Source organism: Centrocercus urophasianus, unplaced genomic scaffold (genome assembly GCF_019232065.1).
Source record: "Centrocercus urophasianus isolate 14NV4802_14NV808 unplaced genomic scaffold, USGS_Curo_1.0 seq_36, whole genome shotgun sequence".
Lineage (NCBI taxonomy): Eukaryota > Metazoa > Chordata > Aves > Galliformes > Phasianidae > Centrocercus > Centrocercus urophasianus.
This window is the reverse complement of record NW_024884933.1, coordinates 3,243,432-3,264,556: the sequence shown is the minus strand read 5'-3', so window position 1 is coordinate 3,264,556 and position 21,125 is coordinate 3,243,432. Positions and strand designations below refer to the sequence as shown.

The 21,125-nt window shown below is 44.4% G+C and overlaps 1 protein-coding gene across 5 annotated transcripts in view; it reads left to right on the top strand.

Annotated features, from left to right (window-relative positions):
* The first annotated feature begins 952 nt into the window (after positions 1-952).
* The window catches only part of KIF1B (kinesin family member 1B), an 82,874-nt gene continuing 62,701 nt past the window's right edge, over positions 953-21,125 (top strand). For all 5 annotated transcript variants that reach the window (XM_042831548.1, XM_042831546.1, XM_042831547.1 and 2 more), the window contains exons 1-3: positions 953-1,235; positions 7,497-7,681; positions 20,099-20,175. In XM_042831548.1, coding sequence (XP_042687482.1) covers positions 7,576-7,681; positions 20,099-20,175 — 183 coding nt within the window. In that variant the 5' untranslated portion in view covers positions 953-1,235; positions 7,497-7,575. The remainder of the gene's footprint in view (positions 1,236-7,496; positions 7,682-20,098; positions 20,176-21,125) is intronic.

The following is a 21,125-nucleotide window of genomic DNA, read 5'->3' as shown; positions in this document are numbered from 1 at the left end:
AATAAAGAAGTAATTATTGTTATTATTATTTTATTTTGCATGAAAAACTCATGAATGTTCAGTAAGAGATCAGCTCTGTGGGTGAACGTGAAGTTTTTTGGTGTTCTAAACTGAAGCGTATCAAACGCTCCGTTGCTCCGGATAAAAGATACAAGATAAAACAAGAACAAGAGAAAAATTCTTGTTTGCTGAAATTCGGGATGTTTCCCTTAACCTTCTACACGGGGAAGAAACAGAAGCATTCGCACATGGCGGAGGTTGGAGGCATTGCTGGGATGAGTTTGGCGCTGGCAGCGATACAGTGCAGCGCAATTGATTCTTCATCACAATTTACACTGAGGAAATGGCAACGTTTACATCTGAGTCAGCTGTTTGCCTCTGGCAGCGAGGGTGGACCGAGGCTCCTAATAGCAGGATGTGAGAATATTACTTAATTTAACCTCTTGCGTTAGAGAAGAGTGATATACGCTGAATGTCTCAGAAAATGTTATAATGGTGGAAATGGGAAACCCCGCCCGGTGCTGGCGGGCCGCCCCGAGGCGGGCACTGCCTCAGCGGCGGGGGCGCGCACAGCGGGCGGGGTGGGGACGCGCCCTCACGGCGCTCTTTGCGGATTAAAAGAGGGCGGAGGCGGATTCCGCCCCGAGCTGCGATTGGTGCTGCGGCCGAGGAGCCGATCCCGTTCGTCCCGAGGATCGCGGAGGGATTGACTCGGGAGGCGGAGCCTTTCATTGAGGACGGGTATTCCTGAGCTGCGAGTGGCTCGCGGCTGTGTCAAGCTGATGATTGGCGACTAGAGGGGCGGGCAGGCACTAGTCTCGCGCGTGGCGATTGGTCAATAACGGGGCAGCGGGGGCAGCGGAGAGCGGCTATTGGCTGTGAGGACGTTTCACCCACCCCTCGGAGGCGGGGCCGCATGCTGAGAGCCGCGATTCTGTCAGTGTGGGAGCGGCGCGGTCGGGAGCGGACCGCTGTGCCGCTTCTCCCCGCCGCGGCCTTTCTCTCCTCCCTCCTCCTGTCCCCTCCCTCTCTCCCTTCTCCTTTCCCGCTGTCTGCTCGTTCTCTCCCTGCGACGGGCGGGCCTCACGGCGGAGGCGGCGAATTGTGATGGGGGAGGCCGCTTTCTTCCCTTTCCCCCGCCCCGCTCTGCTCTCCTTCTCCGACCCCAGCCGCTGACGGCACCGGCGGCCCCGCACCACCCGCGGCCCTCGGACCCCCGCGGCGGCCGTCCCCAGGTGAGGGGCGCTCGGCGCCGAGGGAGCGTGGCACAGCGGTTGCGGGGGGGGAACGGAGGGAGGCGAAGAGCTCCGCCGGGAGCCGTAATGCGGAGCGGAGGCCGCTTGTTTACGCGCTGCCCGGCGGGGGGAGCGGGGGCCGCGGGTGGGCTGCGGCTCGGGGAGCGGGGCGGGCGCGGGGCCCGGAGCCGTCGGGGTAGCGCCGCAAGGCCCCGCCTCGCTGGTGTCTGTGCGGGCGTTCCGTCCCGGCCGCGTTTCCGTCCCCGGCGGTGCGGCCTTTTCCACGCCCGGCGTCGCGGGTGTCACAGATGTTCGCCGTCCTTCGGGCTCGTCGTCGCTACTCGGGATGCGGGCGCGGCCCTTGTGCCGGCTGCGGGGTGTGCGGAGCCGGAGGGTGAGCGGAGGGGGGGGGGGGTGGATGGATAGATGGAGGGATGGATGGATAGCGCTTCCAGGGCGCCCGCCTTGTGTCTGAGCAGCGTCAGGTAGTGGCTCTGCCCCTGGCTGCAGCGCGGCGCGGTTCGAGGCAGCCATGTTGGGCTGGGGAGCTGCCGGCGCTCAGAGCCCGGGCGGGGAGCCGGGACTGGCATCGTGGGCAGAACGGGGGGGTGAAACGTAGAGCGGCGTTCAGTACGTGCTGATGGCGGCTTTCTGTCTGCTCTCTGAATCGCGGAATCAGGCGTTGAAAGACGTCTGTGCCATTTATTTATTTGTTTTTAAAGAGCATTCTTTTCATTTCCATCTCCTCTTCAACTGTTTTTTGTTATTATACGGCCCAGTATATTGGCGTGTTGGTGAATACCCCGCATGTTTATACCATCTGACTCTGCACCTCTTCTATCCGGCTTTGCCACTCTGTAGCGAAGTCCCAGGGCAGCGATTTGTGGTGTGTGAGTTCAGCTGATATGTCAGACCATCAGCACTACCCGATCCTCAGAGGGGGACCTAAATTTGGATCCCCCGCCGCCCCCCTGTTGGTAACCCCTGCTGCTCTGAACAGCTGTTTTGCTCACTTTCCACACACTAATCTCTGGGCCCGTTCCTTGCCTTTCTTTAGAGCTGCTGTGTGGTTAAGTTACAAGTAGGAAACAATTTTTCTGTTTAAAAGTTGGCACATTCTCTGGTGGGCATCTCATTGTTTCTTGCCCGGATAGGACTCAGTGATTGACTGTTGAATAAAAGCATTACTTCTCTTGTGTGTGTGAACCTTGTTTTTGTAACAGCTTTGGATTGGTTACAAACATGCTTGATGATGTAAATAAAATTTTGACCCTTTTAGCTCCTGTTTTGCTTTTAACAATCTCAGGAAAAAACAATACATTCTGAATTGATTCAGAACTTCAGAATGCATCCAAGGCTCCAGGTTCCAATGAGGTTCCAGTGGTTATTTATGCATTTGGGTGGAGGCCCAAATGTAGTTGCAGGTGCTTTGAGATCATAAGTGGTGATTGACCAACGTGGTTGTGTTTGGCAGAGTGAATAGCAGAAAACAGACAAGGGATCCAGGTGATTTGTTTAATGATACGTTTTAACAATGAAACCTTGGTGTGTGACTTGTAGGACTTGGTGGGTGGTGGATATCATTTAGTAATAGTCTGGTGTAAAATTAATATGCAGGCTTTGCTTTTGTGCTGACAGAGCTCACCAAATGCGTGGGTGCTGCCAGTGGGGTATTGCATCAAGCACTCGTACAGCTCCTTTCTCGATCCTCAGTTGGATTCATACAGAGCAAACACTGAAAGCTACACAACTGGTAGATCCTTTTCAAGATGCAGAATGATTCATTCTGCCCCGAACAGCAGCCTTAGAAGCCTGGAAGGAACATATGCAAGACAGCTTCATTTTCTTAAGGTTGTTCTTCTAAATCTGTCCCACGGGCTGTGTTACACATCTTCACTTACTGCTGAAGTTGTGTCTCCTCTTACTGCTCCTAGGCAGTGTTCTGTAGTACTCAGAGGTACTTTGGGAAACAGGAACCTTGAAAAACCAGTTGCAGTTTATTTCTAGCTGTACAATGTGGTCTTGTTTTGCCTTGTGTCATTCTGTGTGGTGAAGGGCTTTATAAAACATTAAGACTAGTTAGTAAATTTAAAAAAAAAAAATAAATAGGTTTATGGGAAGACTGGAAAAATACGTGGTCTTGGGGCTAGTTGTCCTATAATTGAAACTAAACCTTGCATAGTGAGGTGTTCTTGTGAGCATCAGAAGTCCATGGGCATCTGCAAGTAGGTATTTTGCTCCAGCTGTGAGAAGGGGCAGAACTGAGTGAGACAGAAGTGAATGTGGTGTCATTTTAGAGGAGCATAAAAGAGAGGGTTGGTACCTTTGGAAGTCTCCCATTGGTTTTGGTGTTTTAGTGCATTGGTTTTGTGCTCTGCACTTCTTTACAGCTGCTAGGAACAAGGCTGTCATTTAGCCGGTGCGTGTGCAGCCGCTGGTGATGTCCTTGTGTTCTCTTGTTGTGAATGTGGTGTTTACTCATGGAATTAGTTCCCCATATTTTCGGTGTGCGGTTTGTTGGGAGCGCTGATTTTTGTGGGTTGAAGTGACACCACAGGCAGGTTGCTTAAGGCGCTCTGAGAGGATGTTTGGCTTCCACAGCCAGCGTGTTGTTGTCCAGCTGCTCTTTGACAGGAGTGGGGGTGATAGCACTTGGGAAGCGCTGCTGGTGGTGAGGCTGTTCCTGCTGGTGACCTGTGCTGCTCTGGAGCTGCATTGCCGTGCTAAAGAATCCTGTTCTGATGCTGTCCCTGACTGTCCTGTGACTGCTTCTGGTAGTCTGAAGGGTTAAAAAACAATAGAAGGGAGAAGCTTTTAATTCAGTATTGTGTAGATCTCACCTAATGTATTAAGCTCCTTTTCTGTCGTTTGTTGGGTATTTTTGAAGAGATGGTAGAAGAGGAGAAATCCAAGATGGCTATTGTGCAAGACAAAGGATTTGCACAGCAAACCTCCAGGTCAGTCAGCTGCTTATCATGCAGCAGGATGCGTTCCTGGAGCTGCAGTTTCCCTCTGCTGCCAGGCACTTTGGAAAGCAGTTCTGGCAGTTATTGCTGTTGGAGGTAACTAGCATTACATGGCCTTGTATTACCAGGAGCCAGGAGCTTTGTTTTCCATAATGTGTTCTGCTGCGTGTAACAATGAAGCGCCCGACTGCATCTTTTAATTTTGCTTACTCCAACAGTAGATATTTTATTTTTTTTTTACTTGTCCCTTGATTGCTATTTGACAATGGCAGTTAGTGTGAGGTGAGAGCTCTGCTCGCTCCTTGTCTCTTTGCAGGGCCTCCCCATGGCACCGTGTTGCTCTCATGGCTCCCTTGGCCGGTTGTCATGGGTGAGAGCTGGATGGTGTCCTGCAGGGTGGTTATAGGATAGAATTAAATAGCAGATACAGTTATGCCTTCCACTAAGATATTTTTAGAGGCTATCTTATTTGCAACCTTAGTTCTTTCTTTTGCTGAGCTCTTAAATCAATGATGTCTCCAAGGTGTCTCTGATGGTTACAGCTCCTCTGAAGCCCCACTTCCCATTTCTGCTTTAACCAAATATATCTCATAGACCAGGCATTTATCAGGAACACTTTCTGTTGTGTTTGGTTGTAAATTTCTCTTCAAAAAGCAGCTGCTTGCAGCTCTCAGTCCTGCAGATCTGAGCTGTGGTTCTGAGGTGCGTGCAACTTCTTGAAAAGAGGATGATTCTTCCATTCCATCGTGTTTTCCAGCTTCCTGTGTGTGCTGGTTATCTGTAGAGATAGAAGCAGTGCAGTAAGAGGTGTTTTGTGGAAGGGTAACATAAACAACTTTGGATGTGGGACTTCTCGGTATGAAGGGAAAATCCTTAAGTTTCGTAACTGCTGTTATAAGAGCACATTGTGTTGTTTCCACATCTCTTCATTATTGCCCTTACTTCCATTTATTGGCCCTTGTCATGGGTTTCCTGTCGATATTGGTAGGTGGGTGAAAGGAAGAGAGAACCACCCATGGTGGGTGGCTTTTCCAAATCTGAGCCTTGAGAAATCAGCCACCAGTTTTCTGTTGTCCCATGCTGTAGCACAGCCTATGGACATTCTGCAGCTCCTTTTATTTCTGTAGCCTGGTGAAGAAAACCCCTGAACTTCGAGTTGGACACAGTGCTGTGAACTTGGCGTTAACAGAGTCTGCATTTTGGATGCGGAGCATTGAGTTGGCCATGTGTGGCAGTGCTCCTGTGCTCTAGCAGCAATTCTCAGGTCAGTTGGGTAATGCCACCGGGCTGTATCCAGATTAGTCTGTCCCTTAGCTCTCCTGAGGGCACAGGTACTTACATGGGATGGAATTAGGAAGGGAGAGCATCATTTCCACTTGGGAGATAATCAGAAGGTGATAATGAAAGTGTAAACTTGAGGCACACACACACACACACACACACACACACACACACACACTTAGTAATACTTAATCTCTGTGAAACACCCACAAAATCTCTTTTAAACTTTGCAAATCATGCAATTCATTCCCATTACCTCTTTGCTGTAGTCTAAGTTTGCAGTGCAACTTCTTATCTCTTGCTAATGCAGAGCTGTAATAACTGGCTGTCTGCCTTGGAGCTACTCATTGTACCACTTTGCTGTGTCACTGAAATTCTGTTGGCTTGTTCCTCTGGGTTTTCCAAACCTTGTATTCTGCTGAGAGACCTCTGGTACCTGCTGGAATAAGGAATGCTTTCTTCCACTGCTTCTGCTTGCTGGAGTAATTTAATTTCCATCTCCACCATGTGATGGCGTTACTGAAGTAATGCAGTTTTATTAAGATCTTGTCCTGTGTGAAGATGTCATCGCTTGAATTGAGCATTTACCTACCAGCTGGAGAACTGCAGAGCTGAAAAGCTTCTGCTTTTGATCTGCTGTATGCTTTGTGATCTTGTAGCGTTGTGATTACATGACATGGATGTTTCTTTGTGTGCAGTACAGCAAGCCATGAAGCAAGCTTTCAGGTTTTCAAGGCCTTGAATGCTGACTAGTGCAGAGTAGAATACTGTCTGTGTTCACTGGGGTTTGAGGTAGGGATGGCTCTGTGAGTAGCACCAGATTCACCTGATCCCTCAATCCTTTCTTCAGCAGTGGCTGTGGCAGATCTTTATCTATATGGGTAAACCCATTGTATCATCATGCCTTCTCAATGTAGCCTTCCAGGTTCCAGGCTGTGGCAGGAATACTTTCCTAGCCACAGTGGTGGCTTTGTTTTTTAGACCTTGATGGCTTCTTTTTGAAATCTATCTTATTGGTTCTTGAGCCTTAAACTTCAATACTTACAGCATCATGTGGCATTATGTCAGACTTCTTAATGGTAGACTACATGCAAAACTTTCTTCTAGTGGGAGGGATTGTTTGGGTGCAATGCAATTGAACCAAGCACTATTATTTCTACATTGCAGAACTGTATCAGATGGATGTGCCTTGAGGTTGGGGTTGTGGATGTGATGAATAGTTTGCTCCCTACTGAAGTGCTTCATCACTGAGATGTGGCAGGTAGCATTTGGACAAGTGCTTTGATAGTAAATGAAGATGAACTCAGTGGTGAATGTTTGTGGGAGACAGAGATAGTAATATTTACCTGAAGGCAGTAATTTTTGATTCCTCTTCATCTCTATGGAATAGCCCTTTAATCACTAGATATGCAAGTAGTTAATGAGTTCCTTTTTGTTTTTTTCCTTTGGGAAAAGGAGATTCCCAGGAGTGCAGAGGGTTCTTTAAGGTTGATTGCTGCACCCTTTTGTCTGGGTTGGGGTGGATGAAGAGTCAGCGTGGGACGTCTGTCACACTTGTGTCAGTTTTACTCATACTGCTAATGCTTTGTGGCAGCAAGAGTTGACAGCTAGGGAACGTAGCTGTGTAGTAGATGGCAGCTAGTTCATTCTGAAATCTAAGCAGCTGTATCTTTACTGCTAAAATTATCTTTGTTAGGTTAAGCCTAACGCATGTTGCAACCAGATCTTCTATTTGGTATTAGCGCCCCTTTCTGGGAAGAAAACCAAGCAATGAAAACAAATCTGCTTATATGCTTCAAAAGAGCTGCCTTGGATGACAGAAACTTTTGAATAGGGAGACAGCATGCAGGTGCTGTTAAGTGTATTTCCAGTTATGGCTTTGAAGTAGCAGCTTGTTCATGGGAAGGGTGTTTGCAGGGAGGATTTAAAGTCAAGCTATTTTGTACAACCCTTTTTTTTTATCAGCACAGATGCAGGAGTTGTAAATAACCAAATTACTTTTTTTCTTTTCCAGAAAACGCCAGCAAGAAGGTAAACCTGAAGGGTTGTGACCTCCTCCACGTAACAGCTCGAGTGTACAACAAGCAGCCAGAATGTCGGGGGCTTCTGTGAAGGTGGCTGTTCGGGTCCGGCCCTTCAACTCTCGAGAAACCAGCAAAGAATCCAAATGTATCATCCAGATGCAAGGCAATTCTACCAGTAAGTTGATTTAAGCACAGAAAGGTCTGTCCGTGTTCTCTCTCCCTGATTAATCCTCTTCTTTTTATCAGGCTAAACTCCTTAGTGTGTACTTTACAGCATCTAGAATTACTGTTCTAGTGAACCTTCACGTCTTCTGAGACTGTTGCAAATGAAACTATCTCAACATCTAACTAGAAAGCATAAATCATAAGTTTGATGCTGTTGTTCATGGTGTTTGCTTGTGAGGAGTTGTGAATTCTGCAGCAAGATTAGGACATCCAAGTGAAAACCTCTTTGTTTTGTCTATATTGGAATGACAGATGTAGGAGTATGTTACAGACCACTGTATCATAATTCTTGTGGTTGGTTCCTGCCTGGGTCTGCTGCTTTCCTTCCTGCTCTGCATATTTGGCAATCTGTGCTTGTGTCAAGGAGCATAGTATGAGTGAGAAAACAGAGGAGAAATTCCTGTAAAGTTTTAAGCTTTCCAGTCTAGATGGCAAAATAAAAGACTTAACACTTCTAATCTGTTAGAAATTAAGACTATTAAATTGTTATCCTGGGTCAAATTTGGAGGGTAAGACTCATCTTGGGGTAACTGGACATGGACACCATTGACTGATCAAGGTCAAGGCAGTTTAAGATTCCATTTTCTGCATTGCCCCATGTAGACTAAGAGCTATACCTATAAACAACTCTTCTTGTAGTATTTTTTACTGTCAAGTAATCAAGTAATGGCTTCTTGCCCATAACCTAAGGAATTAGCATTCCAAGAGTAGTGAGTTACTTCACTGTTTGATCACTTGAGTATTTGCTCAAGTATGAGTAATGAGAAGGAGGCTGCATTCAGGCTTCCTCTCACTTCTTTTTTCTTATCTAAGGCTGTACTCGTGCAGTGACCTCTGGTTGTGGTGTCACTTAAATAATGCGCAGAGATGATTTTCATTGAAAGTGAGGTGTCCTGCAGAAAAGACTGCTTGCTTTTCAGTGCAATAAACTCTTATCTTTAGACCCCGTGCAGAATATTACCTGACAAAACAATTTTTATTGGATTTTCAAGTTTCCATTAAAAATGAGCAGGGAAAAAAAATAATGTTTAGCAGTCATCTGTTGTAGAAACAGATCCTTGCATCCAAACGTTGCACGCCAACTTTTAGGCCAAAGCAGTGCAGAGGGGAAGAACTGTGGATACCATGAGATGGCATTCATTATGGAAATGCCACCAAGCTCTGAAATGCAGCAGCACTGCTGGGTGCCTCTGCAGTAGGCTTTCATATTGCTGTCATGATGTGACAGCAGTCATTTTACAAGCTTAGGATTGTTGAACTCCAGGAGCCTGTGGAAACTATTTGTGGTACAGTGACAGGGGTGACCACTGAATCTCTGTTCATCTGTCAACTGATAGGGCAGAAACACCAGTTCTGTTTCTCAGTGCTGGAACTGCACTGCAGAGGCTCTTGAATGCCCAAGAAACTGCATCAGCTTTCAAAAGGAGGAAAATACTTCATGATTTATGTAGTTGGAAACATATGTATGGCTTTTGCTGTATTTTGTGTCCTGGAATTGTTTGATCAGTGGCCTTTTATTCGAGTCCTATGGCTGTGATACCAGATGGGTGGTAGGACAGATGGTGTCAGGTTGAAGTCATCAGGGCTATTACAGGCTGTGGGAAAGGAACCATCAGTTTCAGCAGTCTGTCAGTCTGCTGTTCTTCCCCACATTGCCCTCTTTGAGGAGAAATACAGCAAACAGCTGTAGACAGTAATTTTCTTCAGTGAGTTACATTAGGTGCTATTATAAACTCTTAATAACTGAGCATTTCTGTTTCAACTTATCCATAGTTTGAACTTGAATTAAGTAGCTTTGTGCACTGGTAGAAACGTACAGGAATGTGTGGGCTGTGGCTCAATAGCTGAACTAATGAAATATGCAGAAGTATCCAAAGCTGAACATAACGAATGCAGTCGTGCTCCTGCAAGAAGTGCTTTTGCCCTGAGTAATCAGGGCTTCTGCTTTTCCCTCTGAAGAAGGCAGTGTGTGGAAACTTTGAAACCAGTACCTGGCATGCCCTGCTTGTTTGTTCTGCTGATTTTTCTGACTTCTTTGTTATTCTTTATAGTTGCAGAAACTGGCGATCTGCAGCATCTTGCACTTAAAGGATTGTCAGAGTGCATCACTGTGTCTTTCTGTTTTTGAAATGTGCATTGCAGGAATGAAATTCTGCAGTCCAGCTGAAGTCACATGTGCTGACTGCATTAAGGGGCTGGTATTTTGGCAGAAAGCCTGTGCTGCTCAGATCATATCTGATTGCAGATGGTATCCGTTTGAATCATGCTGTCAGAAGTTCTGCAGTGGAAACGGGAGAACTGAGGGTAGAATGGAAGACAATAGTGGGATTCCTAAACATGGGACATAAACATGGAAACGGCAAAATCCTGCTACTGAAGCACTTAATCAGTGAATGTGCAATGATTTCCAAAGGCAACATAGCATTACCATCAAATTGTTGGATAAAAACCAAAGCAAACAAAAGATGAAACATTGACTGAGAGGAGCGCTTTTAAGAAAGACCATCCTTGTTTTTTGTTGTAACTTCTGGGACCTTAGGAAAAAAATAAGACGTTTTTAAAAGCATTTGCTATGCACACAGATTCAAGTGACCTGAATGCTTTGTTTTCATTTGGATTTCAGTTCTGAAGGGCACATCTGTATTGCCCCTTGTGCAGACCTGTGCCCAGAAACCCTTGCACACAGACCCACTGGGTCGGGGCACAGTGTGGCTGTGTTTGTAGCACTGCCCTGGGGTCAGTCAGCAGTGCTGGGCTTCCTGGTGAGGGATAGGTGTGCCTGGAGGGAAAAGTTAATGGGCTCTGAAGACTTCTTATATTGATAATTAACTCCCTGGTGTGATCTTTCTGCTCGCAGGCCTTACACTCTGTAATACATTGTTCCTTCCTTATGCTGCTATTGCAGATAGGAAATTTTTCATATAAAACTTAATATCAGACTTTCAAGTTGCTTTTGTGATGGTGTTTTGTTGATTGAAATCCCACACAGTACTGAAGCAGACTGGAACTTCTGCAGTAACCCTAATGCAGTTTATCTTTGAGATGATTCCTTTTCATATTGGCAGTCTTTAAATTTGGAAGATTATCTGCTTTTGTATTTCTATAATGTACTGGATAGATGGCTTAACATGCTCGAGGTTAAACTCACCAGCAGCTTTTGAAATGAGATTTCAGTAACAGATCTTGAACCTCTGGATGTCGGCATATCTTGTTTGGATATGTTTTATCTCTTGCTTTTTTAATCTTTCCTTCAGGATGGTGTACATAGATGCATCTTACCTGCAGTGTGCTCAGCAGAGTCAGTCCATTCCCTAAATTACTGTTTTTATGAGTGGGAAAACCATCCTGCTGCATAATAGATGGGGTGAGAGGAGAGCTATAGATCTGAAAGTATTTTCTATCAGCAGTTCTTAGATTTCAAAAACGAGTAGATAAAATGTGAACAACATGGGCAGCTGCTGCCTTGGGTGATTGAATCATAGAGTCAGGATGTACTGTTCTGTGTTCAGAGAGCATCCCAGTGCTGTGGTGGTCTTGTGGTGCTTTGCTTTTGTTTTTCATAAGCCTGCTGTCCATTAAAATGAACAACACATAAATAAAAGTTAAAGTGAAGCAGAGGTTCAAGTTAGGAGGTGCAGGACTGCTCAGGTAGCTGTGGGTGGCTGAGTCTTAATGTCCTGGTCTTTTAAAAAGCTGAACAAGCTTATAGAAAAGCACGATGAAGGAAGGAAATGAGGAATTATTTTACTTGGATGTTCTCTGTAACTGGTCGTGATGGATTAAAACAGGTTTTGGTGTCCTGTGTGCACTGCAGCCTGTGGGTGCCAGTGAAAGCAGTGTGTGTGCCAAGTGCACCTGCACAGCCGAGGTGTATCTGAAGGTGGGAGTGCAGCCAGCACCTCAGGCCAGCACTGATGATGGCCTGTTTGGGGCTTTTAACTCAGCATTTCTCCCTGTAGCTCTGTGATGTTCAAACGTTTTTTTTGTGGACTGCTTAAGGTATTTTGTGCTTAAGGAAAGTAGGGACACTGGAGCAGCCCCATCTGCCAGGAACAATAGTTACAGCTGCTGCTGCAGGCAGATGGCAAGCTGGGTTCTCAAGCAGGCGTCCTTGGTGGCAGAAAAGCTTTGTAAGGCATTCTGAGTTCAGTTTATAGAGGTTGAGGGACAAAATACAACTTTTTTTTTTTAATTTCTAATGACTTGTTTTCATTATGTGTCTCTAAAATCTGTCAACCATTCAAAGAAGCTTATTCCAAAAGGTAAAAAAAAACAAACAAACAATCTAGAATTTGCTGATCTTTTGCTTTCTTATTTAACTTTTGAGTCTTTTCTGAATGAAAAGGCACACTGAATGGATAAGAAATGCTATTGTGTAATAACAGCAAGTTGGTTTTCTTTTGAAGTAGCATTCCATTAGTGTGGTTTGGACAGTTTCATTAAAGAGTTTGTATCATGGAAATAACCTTCGGTTTAAATCCCTGATGGGAGAAGTCCTTAATGAGAAACTGGCTGTTATTTAGGCTGGCACTGAGGACATGTGGGTAGTAAAGTAGTGGGAATTTGTGTAGTGACTGCTACACAGGTAGGAAAGGCAAGTGAGGGATTCTGTGGGAGCTGTCTTACCTAAATACGTTTTTCCTCCACTTAAAAACTTCAGGTGAGACAGTGGAGGTGGGAGAGTTCAGTTTTGATTCTTAATCTTTTTTCTTCAAGTGAGTGATTGTGGGTATCAGCAAAAATGAACCCATTTCTGATATGCATTGTGCCTGCCAAGGAGCAGGCATGAGTTCTTACAGCTCATCTTGTTCAGTTTGTTTTCTGCATACAGCTTGCTTCTGTTCCTGTGTGTTTGCCTCTTGAGGTTGCCTTGGGAAAATAAACTTTCATGGAGTAAAGTCACTTAAGCCTCACCCAGGTTTTCCTGGTCTGTAAATGCTCATAACTGTGGTTACAGTGGATTGTCCATGAATGAGTGCTTGTTCAGTGTTAATGCTACCATGCAAACACAGGCACTATCAGCACAGGCGTTCTGTGGGTCCTGGGGAAGATGCCTTGCGGGGGAGGTTGATTTGGGAACTGATTGGAAAGATAAAGTGAAAAAAGTGGAGTTTGCTGAAGTTCTCTGAATGTCTCCCCTGTTGTCAGTTGCTCCATTTGTTCCAAGTCCCACGGCAGGCAAGGGAAGGCCTGAATGCAGGCTTGGCTCAAGGAGAAGATGGAGGCAATTTTCTTTGCATTTTGTTATTTCTGTTTGCAGGGAGAACTACTTCTAATAATCCAACTTTTTCACCACATGAATCTTTTAAACTACTAAGGCTGGTGGAACAGCCTCCCCAGGTTTCTTTTAATGCAGTGCTGGCAATGTGTCTGAAGGCCAAAACATTTGCAGAAGGCCAGCAGCTTCTGGAGGTGCCACCAAGTGAAAGCAGAAAGCATGGGATGAGTTTGTATTATCCTGCAGCAAAAAACACAGGAGAGAAGAATTGAGCACAACCCCAAGCATTGACCCACAGCTTCTGCAGCAGGCCAGTGTCAGGTTATTGAATGGCAGTGGAGTTTTGGGGTGCTTTTGGTTCAGCTTTGTGGATGGCTGGAGCTGTGTGGTTCGGCTCGCTCCCACTTGCTGCACAGCCTGCCGGCATGCTGCTCTCCCAGAATGCCAGCTGCAGTGCTGGTATTTATAGCAGTGGGATCTGCAAGAGCAGCTGAGGATGAGAGCAGCTTTCCAGCAGCTTCTGTGAGCCAGCCTTTGCCTCGCTCTGGTGCTGCTGAGCACAATGCCCTCCCCCATCCAACCTTTCTTCCAGTACAAGGCTGAAATTCCACAGCAGGGAGAGAATCCGGTTGAATTCCAAATGAGCTGTTCTTAGCTTCTATTTGGTTTCCTTTCCTTTTAATGATTTGAAAAATGCAAACAATGCTTTGAAAAGGAGGCACTGTTTTACAAGCTGGAAGTGTCCGTTTCCCTTCATTTATCTCTTGTAATAACAACCTTGAAAGTCTCTTTATAAAAGCAGTACGGCCATATATCTGATTGCAACGTATGCCTAGGAAAGAAGCCTGTATTAAACGTGTTTTTGTGGGGTGTTATTCACATCCCAGCACATAAGAATGCCTGCTCCACCCTGCTCTCAGCAAGCACCGTGTTCCCATTGTTGGCATTCCAGTCTACAGATGGCGCAGATATACTTTCCAGACACGCGCATTTTGGGATACTTTTATTGTTAATTTGGTCTTGTGGGTTTGATTCTAAAAGTCTTTAAGATCATTGACCTCGTTTAAATTGATTATTCAGATGTAAAACTGCTGCTTGTATTCAAATAGAATTTCAAGAAGGCACAGAATTATTTGGTATTTGTTTCCCTAAATTTTGCTGAAGAAAAATAGCTGTGCCAAAGTTCTGCCTAGCTTAACTCCTGAACTCCTATCTGTTCCTTCACCAATGATGTGAATGTAAGTGAGGACAGGATGGTGGCTTTTCTGCTTGCTGTTATCTCTTCGTACGTGTTGGTATTTGGTAGGAATGTGCTCTGGGTAGGTTACTGCTGCCATTAGGAGAATTACTGAGGCTGGTGTGAATGCTGTTCTGTCAGATGACAACTCATTTTAACTGGTTCTATTTCCTATGTGGGAATAAAGGAGTCTTTGTGCCTTCTGCCTTGATGGATGGGTAGGAATACAGGAACAGACAGTGTGAATGACAGGAAAGAATGCATTGCTTCAATGACAGGAGTTTGGTTTCTGCAATTCCATACCTGACTTCCACCATTATTGGGTTTTACTTTTAATTGCAGTTGATAGGAGGATAGTTTTTTTTTTCTTTTTGAATCTATCAGTCTGCTTTCCTCTCCTCCCCAGCACAGACTGTATGTCAGCTAATCCCAGGATTTAGCCCAAGTTAATTCTGTCTGCTAGTGTTTATCTGAAGGGCAAACTGCAGTTATCCAGTTCTGTGCTGGAGTGCCCTACAGAGTGACTAATATGTGGCACATCTGATGTCAGTGTGCCCTGCAGGGCGAGTCTCACCGCTCGAGGAGGTGGAGCTGCTCAATGTGGTGACTTGACTTCAAGGCAGTGAGGAATAAGAAGACTTGCATTTCTTAACTCTTGTGTGCTTTGCACTCTTTCCCCATTCCATGAGTGTATTTCTTGTTATAAATGTAAAATGAAGTTCATATTTGTGTGTTTTTTGGATATAAACTTGAACAAATCAGAACTGCATCAGAAACTGCACAAAAATTTAAAATGACCATTGGAACACCAAGACTGTTTCTGTACTGAAGCTCTCTGTCAAAGTTTGCAAACAGTTTTTGCTGAAATGCGAAACTAGAAGTGAATTTGATCCCATCAACCTGAAAGACTGAAAGCATGAGTTATTTTTGTGCTAGCTGATGGAGCAGGTGGTGGGTGGTATGGGAGTGCTGGTTAAGGAACAAATAGAGATTTAGAGGTTGGAGTGTGGAAGAACCTCCTGCCAAGCACTGGAGTTGCCTGTTGAAGTAAAGGCATGTGAGATCAGAAGTTTTGTGAGGATGGGTTTGTTGTTAATACCACACATCTATACCTATAATTCCTTCGTTGATTGTGCTCCAGTTCTCTGCTTATCTTCTGTTAGACTATACTGTTCCTACTATCAGCTTTTCCTTTACAAAGACTAGCTGGTTAAAATATGTGGGTTGTGTCTCGTAATCTAAATCTGCACTGTGAGCCATCTGTTGTGTTTTGAAAAAGTCCTTTTTTTGTAGTTCTCCACACATATGAACTGCATCTGAAAATGAAGAAGTAGCTGGGAGAGGGGGAAAACAAATCTGTCATTTCTATTGTATTAGTTGATTAAGTGCAGGAGCAGAACTGGCATTGTTCTCTGTGTTTGGGGGAGTGTGGGAACAGAAGGTGATAAGAGAATCTGCTATGTTACTGGGTATGGGGCCATAGGTCACTCTTTATCCATTCTTGCCCCTGTAGTCTTCCAATTGTGTTAATGGCACAGGATCTCTTTGGGTAAGAAGATTCCAAGAAAGTCATGGCAACCTTTCTAAAGCTTTGGAGCCCACTTTTGGTTTTGGCAGTTGCACTGTATGGGAGCAGCACCCGTGAGCTGTGTTTTAGGATTGTCGTTGTGTTTGAGTTCTGAATTGCTCTGTGGGAATCTCATGTTCTCCTTCCTCAGAGGTGACTGATTGCTTATTCTGATCTGTTTGCAGAGTTACTCAGTTGTGCATGCTTTGTGTGCTTCTCAGGCACATTTTCTGGCAAGTTGTATGTACAGAGTATGGAGTATAGGTTGAGATTGTGTATTATCATTTCATAGAACACTTCAGAAAATCACATTTGCAAAAGAGATCAGAATAATGCAATTGCTTATGTAATAGTACACAACTTGAGGTTATTTGGTGTGAGGAAGCTTAGTGCCAAGCTGTTGATTTCCTTACCTTTTTGTGAGTGCTATGTAAAAATAACTGTAGAACTTGCCTCTCTGTGTTGAGATGGCACAGTTCTGAATTAGTTGCACGTGACTTGTTTCAGTAGCAGTGCTGTAGGAGATAGTGATTTTGTAGAGCATCCCCTGCCAATGTCTGTTCAATGTAGGAACCTTAACTTGTGGAAAGCTGTAGGATTCCAAATGAGTGAAGAAATTGGCTCTTGGTAGAGCAGGGGGCCTGAAAAAGGGATTGAGTTTCACAGACATTGGCTGCTGAGGCCGACTCCAACATGCAGAGCTGCTACAGTGCCACACTGATGGTAACTAATTATAGCTGCAGCACAAAGCGTTAGTGTCAGGCTGCAAACAGAAAAGTTAATTGCCACATTGGACCTTTGAAATATCAAATAAACAATTTTATTCTGTAAGATAAAAAGGCCATTAATGTGTTCCTGCTGTGATCGTCTGCCTTATTGCCTTTCTTATTTCCTGAGGCTCTGTAATTAAACCATTAGCTTGTGTACCAAGCTGAGAGTCTGCTGTGGTGAGAGGGGATAGATGATGACCTATTTCGTGATTTACTAATATGGCACTTCTTGGCCTCGCACAGTTTAAAAACCAAACAAAATAACTGAAAAGCTTTTACTGTTCTTGTGGGTGTTGGGGATGCTGGAAGCGATGCTTTTACTTCTTAATTCTATTTGTTTCCTTGTTAGTTGGAAAAAACAGCTTGGTGCATGAAATCAGCGTCGTCTGCTCAGTCTAATTTCTGCATGATTGTGCTTGGCTTTTTTTCCCCTTCAATCTGGCATATGAAACTTGAGGATAAAGCTTACCTGTGATATAACGAGTCTTCTGTCTGACTCAGAAATATCTGTGAGCTTCATCTAGTAGTCCTTCCAGAGTTGGCCCTTGGCACAATAGACAGCTTCAAGTTAGGTCAGTTGCTTTAATTTCATTTCCTGGTTTCTTGCTGCCTCACCATCTTCTTTCAGGTTTCACAGCTTGCCTTATGATGCATCTTATCACTCAGTCCAAATTCAGACTGTGTTGACCATGCTAGCAGCTTCATGCTTCGTGTGCTAAAAGAGGATTTCAGTCCACATGAAATCAGTTGAAGTTGTAATCTTGTTTTCTCAGTTGTTCTGCCCTTCTGGATTTCTTTGCAGACAGACAGGATTCCATTAAACCAGGGGTACTGAAGGCAGGCAATGTCGACTGTATGTAAGGAATCAAAATAAGGATAAAAGGAATTCAAGCTTGAACCTGAAACTGAGTTGAAAAGGCTGTGCTTGGATCAGTTGTGAGGGACAGCATGCAGAGCTGCTGGCAGCCAGGAGGTTTCCTCTGCCCTGTTCCTGTTCTGTGGAAGGTTTTGGCCAGGCAGCTGCATTCCCAGCCTCTGACAGAGCTGCTTTCTTTCACGTTGTTCTCCCTTTCCTAATATGCTTCTCATGATATACTTTGCAGAAATGCGCATCCTAGAAAGTAGTTTTCAAGACATGGAACTTAATTTGAAAGAGTTCAGAGAAGCCTAATTTAAAAAATAAAAATAAAAATGGTGAGCCACTACTAGCATAAATCCTGGAGCCTGAGCATCACTCTGTGGACGTGGTGGATCGGATTTGAGTTGTAAGGGCAGGTGCAGAGTGCATTGCCTGACACTGAGCGTGCTGCGCTGCTGGAGACCTTTGATAGGTGGTCAGCATGCTTTTATGAGCAGCAAGCTGAGTGAAGAATCAGGCATTTTGGTGACTAAGTGTTGTGATACTTAAATTTAAGCTATTAGTGCATAATGTGTGTTTTCACGTCAAATTCCTTTTTGAATAATGCTAACATTTATGCTCCTAGTTCTGTTTCCTGCTTCTGACACAGTAGAATCTTAATTTAACTTTCTTCCTTGGAGAACAAATGCTTTGGCCAAGAGAAGTGGCTTTTACATTTGTAGATGACAAAATAAGAATTAAAAAGAAGTACGAATAATTGTTATTTCAGTGTAGGCTCTAAAAAAAGACTGTGCCATGGAGATTGAGATCAAAGTTTTGTGGTTGCAAATTAATTGTCATGAGAGTTGCCAGCAGTATTTGTATGTGTTCATGTATCTGCTTTGAATTGTGTTACACAATACATAGGGATGGGTTCTATTTATTGCTGCTTGCTTTCTGCTTTTAATAGTTGAATTACTTTCCCTGGAGCCCTTAACCCACCATGATTGAATAAAGTGGTGGTGCTCATTCCTGAAGGACACATTGAAATGATTTGGAGACTGGTTCTGGTACTGATTTTGTGCATAGGAACCTGCTGATGAAGGACATGATTTCTTTCTTACCTTCTGGAGCTTTGATTGTTCAATAGCTGAATGAGGAGCAGGAGAGGTTATATTTCAGGCTGCTAGAAGTTGCACTGACAGAGAGCTGCTTGAGGTTTGTGCAGGGAGGTTGTCTTGTGGATTTGTTCACTTGAGAATTGATGTACTACTATGTTGTAGACGCAGCATTACTGCTGCTTGGTCAAGAGGAGCAAGGGAAATGGGAGCCATATATGAGTGCTTAGGTTACTGGTTTGGTATGCGTTGATGCCCGTGTTGCTATCCAAAGCTGCACGTGTCTTTGCCATGTGATGCTGTACGGGTGTGAAGCAATGTTATTTGTTGGCTTTGCATGTCTGTCAGCTTTTACACAGCAAGAATGTCAGCGCAAGGTGCGTCCAAGTGAAAATGAAGTTGACCACCAGAAAGAGTAGCAACTGTTGCTATTTGTAATCCACACAGCGAGCCTTTCTCTGCAGTGTAGTGTTGGACTGCGGTCCGGCTCAGGGGGGTCAGCATCTGGCAGAGTGATTACATCTTGAAGGGAATTCTGTGACCGCGTTTTCAGAGACTTCAGTGCAACGTGTTAAGATCACAATGCCTGAAATGGAAAGGGTGGTGGGTGTTGCAGTTTGTTTCTGGTTTTATTTCTCCCAAGAAGCAGGAGAAGTCTCCGTCTCCCGGAAGCACAGCTTTGCTGGCCTGAATACATGAGAAACAGCCTTCCTTTGCTTAGGCTGACTGATAATGGAATGCAAGTCTTCCCCAGCAAGAATGTCACCACGTGTGTGTATTCTTTCTTCTTTGTAGATTTTTGTTTGCAAATATCTTAATTAGTATGAGATTTCCAAAGGCAAATGGCTGCTATAGGTGCAGATGAACATGTGGTTTGTCTGATTTTGATACTCTCAGGAGTACACCTTTTTAAAATCCTATTTATGTAGATGATTTTGAAAACAGCTGGTGGAAACGATCTTGTAAGGATTTCCTACAATACAGACTTGAAAAGAAGCAGCAGTAGTAGAGATTTAGTTATGCAGCAAGAGCTGTGCTTATAAACTACCCTCTGTGGCATACACAATCTGCAGGAGTCCTGTATGTCATTGAAATGGCAGCTGAATCTATTGGCAGAGGTTACTTGTGGGGGGGGAGGGGGGGAGAACAGCACCTAAAATATACCTTGAAAAGCATTACATTAATTGTAGGGGGTGCATGTATGTGGATCTAATATTGAAAACAATTCTGGGAGCTGAGAAAATAAAAAGAGCATCACAGTTACAGGTGTACTGACAGAAAAGTGGGGGTTTTGTTGTGTGTTGTGGATTCTGTGGATTTTGTATTATCATTCCTCCTTCTTGTTAATATCCCTCAGCTCCTAAAAGCCTTTCCCATTCTATGTGCCAAAGGAGCAGCGTGATCTACTTCAGGCTTTCTATAGAACAGAAGAATTTTGTTTAGCAGCATCATTCCTTTTAGGAATGCATTTTGTTGGAAGATAGAAGTCTGGTGCTTCAGTCTTATTACTCCTGAGTGGTGTGGGGATACTCAGGGACACAGATTGAGGCTCAGCAAACTCATTAAATATTGCTCCTAAGTGTCAAGGTAGCTAAATGTTTGAATTGTATTTCCTACAGGTATTATCAACCCAAAGAATCCCAAGGAAGCGCCAAAGTCCTTCAGCTTTGACTACTCTTACTGGTCCCACACATCGGTAAGTTCTTTTACAAGGAAACCATTTTTCCTTGCCTGGCTTGATTCAACTGCGTGCATGTTTTCTGACTGTTCCATCCCTGTCAGGTGTTCCTGCTCTGTGTCTCTCACCCTTATTAAGACTGAAAGCTTGAGAGAGGCAAATCTAAGCTCTTAGAGTTTAATAGCAAGTTGTGGGTATTTGAAAGATTACTTAAAATATTCAGCAACAGTTTTAAGGGTGCACGTGAACCAGAGTTCCTTCAGTTCTATCTGTATATGGCTGAAAGTTGCTCATGTTCTGCAGTTCAAAGAAGGATGAGGGCTGTGTTCCCCTTGGCACATCTGGAAAAGGCAGAGTAGTGACCTGTGTTTCTAATGGCTGCAAAAGCAATAAACTCTCCCATTGAGCTCCTCTGCCCCACCCTCCTGCAAATTAGTGCTAAGGTCTTGCTGACTTCCAGTAATTGTTCTAAAGCAGAACTGTGTTGGTCTGCCATCAACCCCTCCCCTGCCTTTTTTCTCTAAAAATGTAGAAAGAATGGGTAATGCTTTTCTCTGTTTTTAGTTTTAGCAATTTGGATTGTGCAAATGTGACAATATTTGAGTAAATCTGTGGCCAGCAAGGATACTTTCTTGACAAAAACCTAGGAAAATTTGGATTTGTGCAGCCCTTTTTTATGAATCTTCCGACTGAATATCCTGACTCCGCTATTCCTGAATATTCCTGATTCCAAAGCTGCTGTGCAAATGAATTATGGGATCAGCTGAAGGAATCTGAGGAGCACATTGAGTACCAAAAGCCAGCAGACAGGCTGTGTCAAGGAAAAGAACTGATCTGAGAGCCTTGAGTCTAACATTAGAATGTTATCCCAGCTAGATTTTGTCTTGATTTCAGGAGCAATTAATGTTCAAGTCCAACATTTCAGGAAGAGAAAATACTAAGTCAATAATACCACAGTGACATTCTCC